The sequence below is a fragment of the Mercurialis annua genome, linkage group LG4, assembly GCF_937616625.2.
Source record: "Mercurialis annua linkage group LG4, ddMerAnnu1.2, whole genome shotgun sequence".
Taxonomy (NCBI): Eukaryota; Viridiplantae; Streptophyta; class Magnoliopsida; order Malpighiales; family Euphorbiaceae; genus Mercurialis; species Mercurialis annua.
In genome coordinates this window covers 13,174,017-13,186,822 of record NC_065573.1, presented here as the reverse complement: position 1 = coordinate 13,186,822, position 12,806 = coordinate 13,174,017, and the positions used below count along the sequence as shown (strand labels likewise).

The 12,806-nt window shown below is 34.8% G+C and overlaps 1 protein-coding gene across 2 annotated transcripts; it reads left to right on the top strand.

The window, feature by feature from the left end:
• Positions 1-2,556: 2,556 nt before the first annotated feature.
• LOC126676159 (uncharacterized) lies at positions 2,557-12,402 on the top strand. 2 transcript variants are annotated; one of them, XM_050370307.2, is made up of 10 exons: positions 2,557-2,654; positions 2,795-3,115; positions 3,185-3,322; positions 3,416-3,498; positions 4,647-5,101; positions 7,722-7,876; positions 8,522-8,607; positions 10,941-11,074; positions 11,691-11,996; positions 12,057-12,402. In XM_050370307.2, exons 2-10 carry the CDS (start codon positions 2,795-2,797, stop codon positions 12,239-12,241), a joined length of 1,863 nt encoding a protein of 620 aa, XP_050226264.1. In that variant the 5' UTR covers positions 2,557-2,654; the 3' UTR covers positions 12,242-12,402. The 2 variants fall into 2 exon arrangements, with proteins under 2 accessions (XP_050226264.1, XP_050226265.1); XM_050370308.2 differs by lacking the exon at positions 2,557-2,654 and having other exon boundaries at positions 3,020-3,108.
• The last annotated feature ends 404 nt before the right edge of the window (positions 12,403-12,806 follow it).

The window sequence follows — 12,806 nt, the reverse complement described above, 5'->3', positions numbered from 1 at the left end:
AAACAGCACGTGGCAAGAAAGAGAATCTTACTAGAGAAGAAAAGCGGCTTGCCAATATATGAAACGACTCGCCCAGAATACAAAAAGGCTCAGCTCCAAAAGAGCCAAAATCTACTAAGGCATGAATACCAATCACTTCAGCTCACTTGCGGGGGGGCTAATGATGGATACCGAATCCTACGATAGTTACAATGGAGTCGAGTCACAGGAGATCCACTCTCAGGTGATATCGGCCTCCCTATGGAAGACCTGAACGTATAAGGAAGGCAGCCGAATCCCTTGAGATCCGCCGATATACGGATGAAGAGCGAACCCCTTAGGATCCGCCTAAAGCGCGTTAATCCGGGATTCAGATAGATCGTCATGATTTACTAATATCTCAAAGTATCTTCCCATTTGGACATAATCTCCAACATGGAAAGATAAGTTCTATATTAGGAAGACGAGACTATTTAGGAAGACGTTCCTAAATACGACTCATGTTCGAATACGGTAGATCACGCCAAATCAGGGTGAATCCCTACAAAGTAGTTCGATCCCTACAAAGTAGGATTCACTTACCTACTATGGCTGTACAAGGTATGCATTCATCTACTATAAAAGGAGCATGAGGTATGCCTAAAATCACAATTACATTCATATACTCAAAACGCTGCTCAAAGCTCTAAACTGACTTTAGCATCGGAGAGTTAATCGGACACCGAACCGTCCGGTTAGCTTCTACCCTGTTTTGCAGGTCTCATTCACCGGTTCAGAAGGCAGACTCCAGACTAAATTTTCTAAAATCGGCTAGTTTAGCTCATTTTGAAATATTTAAAATATTTTTTTAACAATTCCTGAACGAAACCAAAAAATTTGCCACATCACCGGCCACATCGTTGTCAACTTAGCAGAAGTCATTGAGTGAAAATGAAGTGACATCATCTATAAATCCAACCAAGCCAAAAACATCCCTAACCAAACTAAAGATATCCCTAATCAAACCACACGAAAAACAAATCAAAATTAAACCCAAATTTTAAATCAAATTAATTAATTATATTGTTATAAAATTCATATATATTATAAAAAATTAATTTTTTAATTAGCTAATTAAAATTTAATTAAATAAATTTATTGAATGAATTATTAAAACTAATTTAAAATTATATATTTTTTTGATAAAAATAAATTAATTAAATCTTAATTATTTCAAAATTTTATTTCTAAAATTAATCTAGTTCAAAACTATTAATAAAAATTTAATCAATTAATTTTATTTTCAAATCTTATTAAATTGAAATTAAATATATATAAAAATTAAAATTAAAATTAAAAGTACTATCAAAATAATGTGTTATTGTGAGAATATACGATCAGTGGAAAATATAATAAAAGAGTATTTTAATAATATTAATGTAATTTTAAAATGTTAGGGTTTAAGTGGTGTAATATAAATGAAAATAATTGTATTATAATTAGAAGGCAAAATGTACAAAAAACCTTCAAAGATTATCCAAAAGTACAAGACAGCCCCTTAACTATATTTTCGCCATAAATAAACCCTCACAGTTCTAAAATCTAACAGAAAAACCCCTCCGTCCATGACTTTGACAAACGGACGTTAAACTGTTGATGTGGCACTAGGAGAAAAGTTCAAAAACATACTTAAATTTAATATATTTACTAAATTCATATTTCAATTTCTTTTATTATTTCACCCTCATGAAAGGTTCAAATGTACCCTTAACTTAAAATTCATTCAATTAAACCCTCTTCTCCACCAATTTTTTTTTTAAAATAAACATATTTTCCTGACCTTCTTCCCGGCAACCCCCGACTCACCACCCCATATCCACCGCTGCCTCGAACCCGCCGCCACGCCGCCGCCCTCTTCCGGCTGGGGAAGGCAGATCTGTCTTCCCCAGCCAGAAGAGGGCGGCGGCGTGGTGGCGGGTCCGAGGCGGCGGTGTCGGAAATAATTAATTTATTTTTTGGTTATCAACTATAATTAATTAGGTTTTATTAATTGAAATTTAGTTAACTGAGGTTGTTATTTTCTAATTTTTTTAATTAAAAATAAAAAAATTATTGATTCGGGTGATCCGCTGTCGTATGTTCCGAAAGTATTGGGTTACAGTGGTTTAATTTTTATTTGATTTTAATAAAAAAATTTATTAGAGTAATTAGAAATAAGAGGGTGAAATAATACAAAAAGATATATAATTATAAAAGTGGTAAGTGTTTTAAAAATTGAAGGTATTTTTGAACCTTTTACGAGGGTGAAATAATAAAAAAATTGAAATAAAAAATTTTAGTAAGTATTTCAAAAAGTAAGGATGTTTTTGAACTTTTTTCCTAATACCACGTTACCTATTTAACGTCTGTTTGTCAAAGTCAAACTTGGAGGGGTGTTTTTGCTCGATTTTAGAATTGTGAGGGTTTATTTGTGTCAAAAATAAGTTAAGCGCCTGTTATGTACTTTTCAGTAAACTTGGAGGGTTTTTTGTACCTTTTGCCTAATTAGAATTAGTAAAGTATATATATGGACTAGTATGCTAGTAGTAGCCGCCAAATCTTAATTATCTCGCCCCTTCCGCTGCTTTACGCCGTTCGAAGCTGCCGCTCCCTTTTTCTGCTAGCTGCCGCCGCTCGCTCGCTCGCTCTTATAAGAGGCATGTGTTTTTGATTGTTTTGTTCAAATTAGTTAGTGAATTTCTTATTACTGTGTGAATTGTTTAATATATTTGTTGAGGTTTTTGATAGTTTATTTGTTAATTTTGTTTGAACATTATGTTAATTTTTTTTGTTACAGATGACCGGAGAATTGGACATAACAAAATCAAGAGATACTAAGAAATGGAAGAAACGCCAAACGGAGATGGATACAATAATAGAGGAGGAGGAATATCTTGAAGAGTATTATAAGGGATTTTTATTGTCTACATCTAAGCCATCTTACCTTCTTGGACTAGGCTCCTGCAATGTCCGACCCGAAAATCGTCTCAGATTATGCCGTCTTTTGCAGGAGTTGGTTAGGCAACATAATTGGGTTGAAGCAAGCGGTGTTCTCAGCATTTTATTAAAAGCCACATACAAAGACTCTGATCCTACCACCAATCGCTTCAAGTATTTGGTATTTCATAAATTCTCTCATACTGATGTGTTTTAAATGTGCAATTCACTTATAAAACAAAAAATTTAGGTATCTATGGAGATTATGAAGCATATAGAAGGTGCCAATTCAGATTTGACGGCTTTCGATGGCATTTTTGATACTTGGATGAGGAATATTGGAATCAATATATCCAAGAAACGAAAAAGGAATCCTTCTATGACAGAGGTATTTTATTCACAATAGTGCTCTCTTTTGTTTTTGTCATTGAGTTTGCCTCCATTTGATGCCAATTCCATTTCCACTTTATTTGTTGAGCAGGACAAATTTCTTGTTGAATTAGAGTCCATACTTTTCCGAGTGATGCAGGGAAACACTGAAGGTGAACGCCCGAATGCTAGAAGGTTTAACCTTTTATTTGCTTGCTCAAAACTATGTCTAGATGTACGAAGCAAGCTCAAAATAAATGTGTTTTTATGATTGAGCTTTAGGGTTATTATATGGGTTATAGGATCCATCTTCATAATGGCTTAATAGTAGAATAGAATGCTAAATATTTCCAAAAGAAAATGATGCTAGTAAAATTTAGGAATCACACTTAAGCTCTGGCAATTTGTGGTTGGTTCAATTGATACATTATGCTCACAATTTTCTTCAGATGTTGCAGTTCCAAGCTTTTGCGCCTATCTCGTATTTTTGTTTTGAATGTTAGTAATTTGCACCTTGGGGATTTGGGGTGATATTAAATTGCCTTCACATCGAATTGCTTTCACATCATTTAATCAGCTATATATTTAGTTTTTTCTAGACTGAGACAATTGCTTATGTAATATATATCTATATATCTATATATATTTACCTTTGTTGAGACTTGAGAAATAAGTTGTAGCTTCTCCTTTCGTTCAACAAAATGGCTTTTAAACTAAAAACCAACTTAGGTATGGAAAATATAGTTTCTGGGATATGTATCATGAATCTACTTATACAATACTGCTCATAGACATTTTATAAGGTGATTACTGTCTTCAATGTCAAATTTAGTAGTTAGAGGCTAGCATTTTGTGTTGCTGATTTGTACATAGTTTTCATCGTCTTGGGTTTAATGAGGTGAGGCGGGAGAGGAGAGGCCAAGGTAAATAGTAAAGCATCTAAGTTGACTAATCTGTGAGATTTTTGGCTTTGGTTTCTTTCACAACATTATACGTTTTGTGGTTTACAGCTTTTTTATTTTTTAAAAAAAATACTTCCTTTATGATCTGCATATAATTGCTATGCACAGAATGCATATTCTAAGTAATATAACACACATTTTAATTTTTGATTAAAGCAAAATGTTAAATTCATTATGCACTATGATTAAGGATAAAAGCATAAAACATGTGATTGTGCTGGTTGGTAATAGCTTTACATTTATTGTTTGTGTGATTTCTTTTTTAATGTATTGTGCTCTTTGCTTATAAGTTATAACCAACAATGACATCGGCACTTTCATGTGATTTTTGGCCTTTTGCAAATGACTGGATCTGAAATGTAGTTCTGCTCATTTTTGCAGCCTGGTGCAAGAATCTCAATTTGAGGGTCATCCAATGTTCAATTTGATCATTGGCATGATATTTTATCAACTTTTTTATTCTAGCATCCCAGAACAAATGCAGTGGAAAAATTATGACCTAATTGGTAGCCCCACGCATACAGACATGTCAGCTAGAATATTCAGTTATGAAGTTGGAGGGTCAGAGGGCCGCAATGCTCTCATCAACAGTGAAGCTGATTCTTTTTTTCAATGTGGCTCAGAGACTTCTGTCATGATTGGTAAAGAAATGTCAGCGAAAGCAAATTATGATCTTCACGAAGAAGTGGGTGCTATGGAGGTTGATGTTAACCTGCAAAACAATGTCCAACAAGACTTCCGGCCACATGGTTCCTATGTTAGCTCTGCTGAAAATGAAGTGCATGTCGATCATGATGGTGGGCATAACCAATTTGCCCCCTATTTGTCTGCCCGAAGTGAGCTCCGTATCCCTTTACCTTTATTATTTTTTACTCATATTTGTATGTTTTTTTAAGCCATTTTACTCTATTAGAGTGAATTAACTTTCCTAACTCATGCAAGTTTCCAGCGATCTTTGAAAATGTTTAGTTGTTCATCACTTAGTTAATTGTGCCATCATGCATATTTATAATTAGGAATCCCATAACAAAGAACTTTGTAATTCAGGAAATCCAGAATTCTAGGTTTTTTGAAACTGAGGAAAGATTATTGAGATTGAACAATTGAAAGTTAGGCCTCGCTTGGTTGGGGGTAAGTGAGTAAGGGAAGTTTAACTTCCCGGGAAGTACCAAAATTTTCGTACTTGGTTCAACTTATACGTGTTACTTCCCGGAAAGTTAGCAATTTGACTTCTCTTTGACTAGGGTCCCTACCCAAACCTAGGTAAGTAGAACTTCCCTAGTTAACTTGATAGAAAATACAACTATGTCCCTACATTTAATTAGCCTAGTTAGTTATAAAGGATAATATCGGCTTTAGATTTTAATTAATTAAAATTAAATTACAACTTCCCGGGAAGTTAGTAAGGAAACCAAGTAAAACAATTATGAATTTCCTTTCTACTAACTTCCTCAACAATTAACTTTCCGGGAAGTATACTTACCGGGAAGTATACATTTACGAACCAAGTGAGGCCTTAGTATATTATTTGTAAAGGAAATGGGGCAGTAATTAGTAAAATTGGATAGAACAGTTCTTCTGTTCAAGCTATATGTATGTTTCTATTACTCGGAAGTACTTAGTTTAGGGAATACACGTCCTGGCACTTGGATGCACATAAGCTCACCTTTTATTTTAAGTTAAACAAGAAGATTAGAGATTGGAACTATCCTTGCATGGTCAACCTCAAATTACATGTTTTATTGCTGAACCCATATTCTGCTATATATTACTAAATCTAAGTGATTTTCACAGCAAGAAATTTTTCATGACCACAAAATTGACTTAACGAAGAAGCATAAATTTTATTAGTTGTATTGATATTAGGGCTGCAGCTAACCCAGGTGCCTCCCAGTTTTTGATAGCTCAATCCTTGTTATTAGAAGAGCTTTACATTTATGCTTTTGTTTGTTGAGAAGAGGATATCTGTTAAGATATAACTATTATTAATGCCTCACCCAACAACTTGAGCTTTTAGCTGGAATGGTTATTTGACATGGCATCAGACCCTATATGATTGAAAGGTCTAGAGTTCAATCCTTAGCAACTCCCATTTGATTAATCAATAAAAAAATTAATTTGAGCACAAGGTGAGATGGGCGTGCATGCTTGTTTGTTCACACTTCAAGTCCAGTGAACATGAAGCGTGCAGGGTGTGTTAAGATATGCCTATTGTTAAAGCCTCACCCAACACCTTGAGCTTTTGGGTTGAATGGTTATTTGACAAAAACAAAGAATAATACTTCTTTGCATGCTTTATAGTAATTGTACTTCACCTATATATTATTTTTCCTTTTTTGTATAGTTTGACAACTATCATACTTACACTAGATTTACATGTAATCTATCTCTAAACTAAAATATTGCTCTTATCTTGACTAAATTAATTTCCTTTTCATCGCTCCCCCTCAAGTTGGAATGTCGTCTCTTACCAGCTTGTTAGTTGTTTAAATAACCAATTACCCAAAAGCTCAAGCTATTGGTGGTTGGGTGAGGCTTCAACAATAGTTTTATTATCTTAACACCAGCCTGAACGTGCACTGGCCCATCTTACCTTGTGCTCAAATTTTTTAATTAATTAAATGTGGGTTGCCAAGGATCGAACTTTAGACCTTTTGATCATAGAGGCTCTCATACCATGTTACGTAACCAATTCACCCAAAAGATCGAACTGTTTGGTGAGGCATCTACAATAGTTTTATTTTTAATACTAGTTACGTGATCAAAGTACTTTATGCAGTCCCTTTGTAAGTATATCTACAATCTGCTCAGTGGTTGGCATGTATGGCATACAAATCAATCCCTTCTCAAGGTTTTTCTTAATCAAATGCTTATCAACTTATAAATGTTTTGTTCTGTCATGAAGAACAGGATGAGCCATTGCAATTGCAGCCTTGTTATCACAAATCCCATGAGCAACAGCTCTAAATTCAGCTTTAGCACTACTTCTAGCCACATTTTGCTATTTTCTTCTCCAAGTGACTAAATTTTCTGCAACTGAAGTTCAATAAACTGATGTAGGCTTCCGATCAGTAGTGCTCCCAGCCCAATCTGCATTAATGTAGCTTTCAACCCGCACTAAATTATGGGATTCTTTGAGATTTCACTTAATTTTAATCGAATATCTAATTTACTTAAATATCTGTCCATGTTTCTTAAATAATAGCCCTTTACCTGGAGTCTCCTTTAGGTGATACAGCCGTAAATTTATTAATAAATTGATTCTCTCAAATTCTGTATAGTTTGACTGCTACCATATCTAACCCAGATTTACAGCTACCTTATCTGTAGCATATTGCTCATATTTTAACTAAGTTAATTTCCATTCCGACAAAGTTTATGTGTTTGGTAGCTGCACTTATCCTGTATTTTTCTAAGTCTATGAACTCATTTCGGAATGTTCTATTCTTGCCAAAGAGAGCTGGGATTCATGGTTGTTGCCTATGCGAAGTGAGTATTGTGGGTCGGATAGGGTGATTCAAGATGATGAATATAAACATGCAGTGAGGTACTTACAAGCAGCTATTTATTCAACCCCTCCAGATTCGGCGGCTCTAATTCCATTAATACAGGTAAAGCCAATGTAACTTAGATGTTTTCTCATTATTTTCAGAATATTGTTTGCGTCATAGTGGAATTTTAACTTTCTTGTTGGAATTGATCCTATTATTTTGTTGTAAAATTAGTCCCGTCAGCGAAAAAAAATCTGATTTTAGCACTTGCTTAATCTGTCTAAGAAGATCTAAATTTATAATTGTCATATTGATGAAGAAGGATCCAATATTAGATTCTTTTATGTGAATTCTTTTGTATGTTTTCACATCATTATAAGGATTACGATGGAGCTACACATAGTTTTTTTTTTCCTCAAAGAGCTACACATAGTTAAAATATATAATAAATAAAGGAAAGAAAACCTGCATGTTGATTCTGTATGTTTTGACATTGGAAACCTACCTTTTCGCTCCATTCAAGGTGCTTTTGCCAGGTTCTCTCTATACTTGGGTCAGAAAAGAAACTTGTAGAAGCAAGCTGTTCCCTTTTTTTCTGTTAAAAATTTATAACTCTCATTTGGCATCTCAAACTTTTACACTTGCTGTAGTTGAACTATTACTTTGAATATTGCATTATGTCATTATCCACATGCAGTTGATTAATTTTGTTATTTCTGGTTAGTGTTATGATGCCTGAATTCATCTATTGCCATTTTATTCCAGTTATTACTCATTGGAGACAAGTTTGCAGAGGCCCTTGATGTACTGGAGAAGTTTTGTGACAATTCAAATTCAGCACTTGCTAACAGGTGATTGCCTTATATTTTCTGTACGTTATCAATGTTTCTTGTTGCCAAATGTGGGTGAAAATGGAAATATATATACTCCTGGGAAAGGAAAATTAAATTAATTGCACAAGTAAATAGAAATATATTATTTATTAAATCCATTTGGATACTGCTTGACGAATTTTTGGGAACTGTGTGTTTTCTGGCATTGTTAATTTGGTGGGAAATAAGATTTTCATTTATGAGGCATACTAGTGTCACCCAAAGGGAGTAAGCTTGTCATCTCGGATTAAGGAGTTGACCAATCCTATTTTGTGGTGAATTTTGGAACTAGGTGGAGTGTGGATTAATCCTTTTTATCTAGACGCCATTCTGTGCCTAAACCTTGGCAATTTGATCCTTTGTTATTGGAGAGTTCTAGATTCATGTTGTGGGAACTTGTTGTGTAAAAGCAGCAGGGCAAGGTTGGTATAAGAAGTAACCACTCTCAAACCTCACAAAGCGGAGAGGCAGATGTTTGTTGGGCTCTCTGCAGAAGCTCTCTCTCCCTGTGTCAGTTCTCACGCACGCAAGAGGGACAAAGGGAATCAGCTCTGGCTTTATTAAGATATTAAAACGTAACCAGATCACCTAATTATAAGTTCTTAGATAAATATATTTAGTTGCCAATAGTCCTTTATGTGAATAGATAGCTGCTTCAGTAGATGCCACCGCACCTTATTTAATGCAGTCTTACACTAGATGCAATCATTCTGCAATTTGAAAATGTAAGTCCTTAAATATTTCCTAATAAATGAAACAATAAGAAGCTTAACAAACAAAAAAGGCCAGCAACAACAACTAAGAACAAAAACAGAAGCTGCAAAAAGAAGAACAGAATAAACAGGCTAACCAGCCAAGCACACAACTATCTCTTTGAGCCCTTAATTTCTCATCTCAACAGCCTTAACCATATTCTTGAAAACTTGATCAGCAGGAGAAGAAATCTGATTAAAAATGACATCGTTTCTGGCTTTTAAAATGTAATAGACTGCAGCCTTAACCATATTCTTCCTTGTCTTAGCAGTTAAGGACTTACCAGCAGCTCTCCTTGTAAAAAAACTGACTTCTGTATTCCAGGAAAGGGAGCTCCTTCTGAACCCCAGGACCTCAATAACTCTTGACCAAACATTCTGAGAAAAGCAGCAATTGAAAAACAGATGGCCAATACTTTCAGAACCATTATTATCACAAAGACTGTAAACATCAGAAGTCACAACCTTCCACTTCAGCAACTTATCCTTGGTAAGAATTCTTTTGTTCAGGCATAACCACAAAATAAACGAAAATCTGGGGACATACCCTGGAAACCAGACAAAGAATACCAAGTAACAGAAGGAGATAGAGGGATCAAACTCTTCCATAAGCTGCTGATAGAAAATAACCCATTCCTACTTGCCTTCCAAGAGATCTTATCATCAGAATTAGGAGATACTCTGAAATTGCTACTGATAAAATCCCAAGCATTCTTAGTGATATCATCAGAAGGATCAGGAAACTGCTAATTGCCCTTCTTCCAAACATGACTATACCATTCTTTTCTTTTCTTTTATTATCAAGAGAGTATTGTTGGTTTGGGGCTGAAAGCTCCTAATAACCTTTCTTCCTCATAAAACACTTGAATATAATGAGGATCAGTTTGTTATACTCTCAATACCAGATTCTTCAGTTGCTGCAATGTATTTCAAATGTATAACAACTTAGTTCTCTGTTCTAATTTTATGTTTATAGTTAAAAAAGTTTCAGTTGGTTCATTGGATTTTGGATCGACATCTATTTGTTGTGACTGAGGGCAAGTAAAGGGGCAGTGTTATAGCTGCTCTTTTGGCAACCTGTGGGTCAAGGGTTCGAGCTGCAAAACAGTCTTTTTGCAAAATGCAAGGAGAAGGCTGCATACAAATGTGTCTGTCCCTTCACTGCCTTGCAACCAGGGAGATAGTGTGTTCCAGGTGGCCCCTTTATTCATGGTATGCACATGAAAGCTTCAATGCTTTTGTAATTAAGAATTCCTTATCTCAGTGGGATTTAGATTACATATGAGTCTGTAAATTCCTAATCATGTGCACCCTAGGTGTTTTAGGATGTTATCATATCATTTTATCTATAAGATAAATAAAAATTCCTGGATCTGCTTTTTTTTGCATGTCTGTTTTGTTATTGATGATTCAATATCAAGGGATATTTCACATTTTGTAGAAGTTTAATGGAGTTCCAAATTGTTGGAAGCTCCCCTATTAAGCTCTAGTGCTCTTTTCATATGCTTCACTCTTTGTTGTTTCTTAGGCAAGAACTCTTACAAATGGTCTTTTCTGCAGATTGAGGGCTCACATTCTAGAGCGTGTTGATCCTAAGAACGGTGTCATGCTATCAACCTGTTTTGAGGACACTTTAAAGAGTGATCCTACATGTGGCGAGTCATTGGATAAGCTTATCAGCTTGCATCAAAAGGGTACATTTTATATGCACGTGATTAATGTTTGCTATGCCTGTCTCCATCTTTCAATGATTCCTTATGTTTATGAAATTCTATTTATTGGATTTTTTTTAGTAATTAAATTCTAAAAATTAAAATGTCTGAAACCACAAGAAAAATGTGTTGCTAACAAACTGTCTGTTATTGTGTTGCACGCGATAAAATTCTTTCCTTATTAGACATGACACTGGAACTGTTATTGTTCGTGTACTAAAATGTGTTTTTATACCAGTGCAATCCTATCAGGCCCTAAGTGCAAAGAAAGATGTGTTATCAAATGCACTCGTCAGCTAATTTTTGTATTTCAAGTCATTTAGTTGGAAGCTGTTTATCGAACTGCCCACTCCACCCCCAAATCATTCCTTCACATTGAGTTTTGTTCTGTAATTTTTCTTTCTTTCTGGAGTAGGTACAACTTGTGGACATTGGTTATTTTCTTTCATTTATTAACAGAACTGGAATCTTTATTTTTCTAGGTCTTCTTTTGATATTATATGTTTTCAAATCCTCGTGTCTTTAGTAAGTTTAAAGTCTTGGTTGATCTTTTTCCAAAGATAAAATGAAAACACTGTTTCAATCTCATGTGTTGCAGGGTATTATAGGCCTGAGTCCCTTTTGGAAATGATTGCGTTGCATCTGGAGGCTGTCTTTGGGGAACATAAGATATGGAGAGAGTTTGCTTTATGCTTCCTTAAGGTCTCTCAGTACGAAGAGGACGCTATGTCAGTGTGTTTGCATGGAAATGAAGGCAAAAAGGTGCAAGGTCACTCTGTTCGATACAACAGAATCCCCAAATTGTTTATTTGTGGGAATTCAGGAAAGGCTTGGAGGTTGCGATGTAGGTGGTGGTTGACCCGTCATTTCAGCAACAACCTTTTTGCATCAGAAATTGCTGCAGGTATTATAACATTTTTATCCTTATTTTCGTGGATTACGATTTAACTTCTATTTGCAACAGATAAGCTGGAACTGGTCGCATACAAAGCAGCATGCGCCGCACACATGTACGGGCCACAGTTGGAATACGTAGTAAGGGCTCGCTCTTGCATAAAGAAAGAAGATAACAGGGATTTGTTTATGGGGTTGCAACAGCACTTGCGTCATTTCGTAGGAATTAATTTACACTTTGAACGGAGAAAGTGAATAACTACATTTCTCATTGGCGGGCTTCATTTAGGTAAATGCATTATTTGGTTTTCATTCTAACAAAAATTAAACTAAACCGAAATGTTAATATTTGTTTGTTTTAACTGTTTATTTATTGTTTTATTATAAATTACAGAAAAGAAAAACAAAATTTACAATTCTAATGCTCTAACGATCACCTCAGGGAAAATATCTTTGGCAAACTCTTTTTGTATTATCTATGATCTAGATATTTATTTAGATGGCCAATTGATTTGAATTAGACTGAATTAAGAAATCTAGTTTTATAATCGATTGTTTAAGGGTGATTCAGTCACCAAATGGACTATTCCACTCCTGCACTTTGTTATGCCATTTTAAATAGAGAAAATTACACAAATGGGCTAAATAAGGATCTTTTTTACATTTTTGCTAAGGCTATCAAAATCTTTCAGTTGTGCTAACTTTTTCTTTACATTTAATGTCATTAAACGGGATTATTTTACATGTTTTACGTAAATCATCTCTACCCTACATGTGTCACTTTCATTTCTATTTCTATTTCTCCATGCCTACCCTCTGT

What these genes read in the sequence shown, in the direction of transcription:
- LOC126676159 (XM_050370307.2), top strand. Translation starts at nt 2,795, where the DNA reads ATGACCGGAGAATTGGACATAACAAAATCAAGAGATACTAAGAAATGG. An exon ending in GAACGCCCGAATGCTAGAAG is followed by an intron (nt 3,499 to 4,646) that starts GTTTAACCTTTT and finishes TCATTTTTGCAG; the next exon opens with CCTGGTGCAAGAATCTCAAT. An exon ending in TGCATCAGAAATTGCTGCAG is followed by an intron (nt 11,997 to 12,056) that starts GTATTATAACAT and finishes TATTTGCAACAG; the next exon opens with ATAAGCTGGAACTGGTCGCA.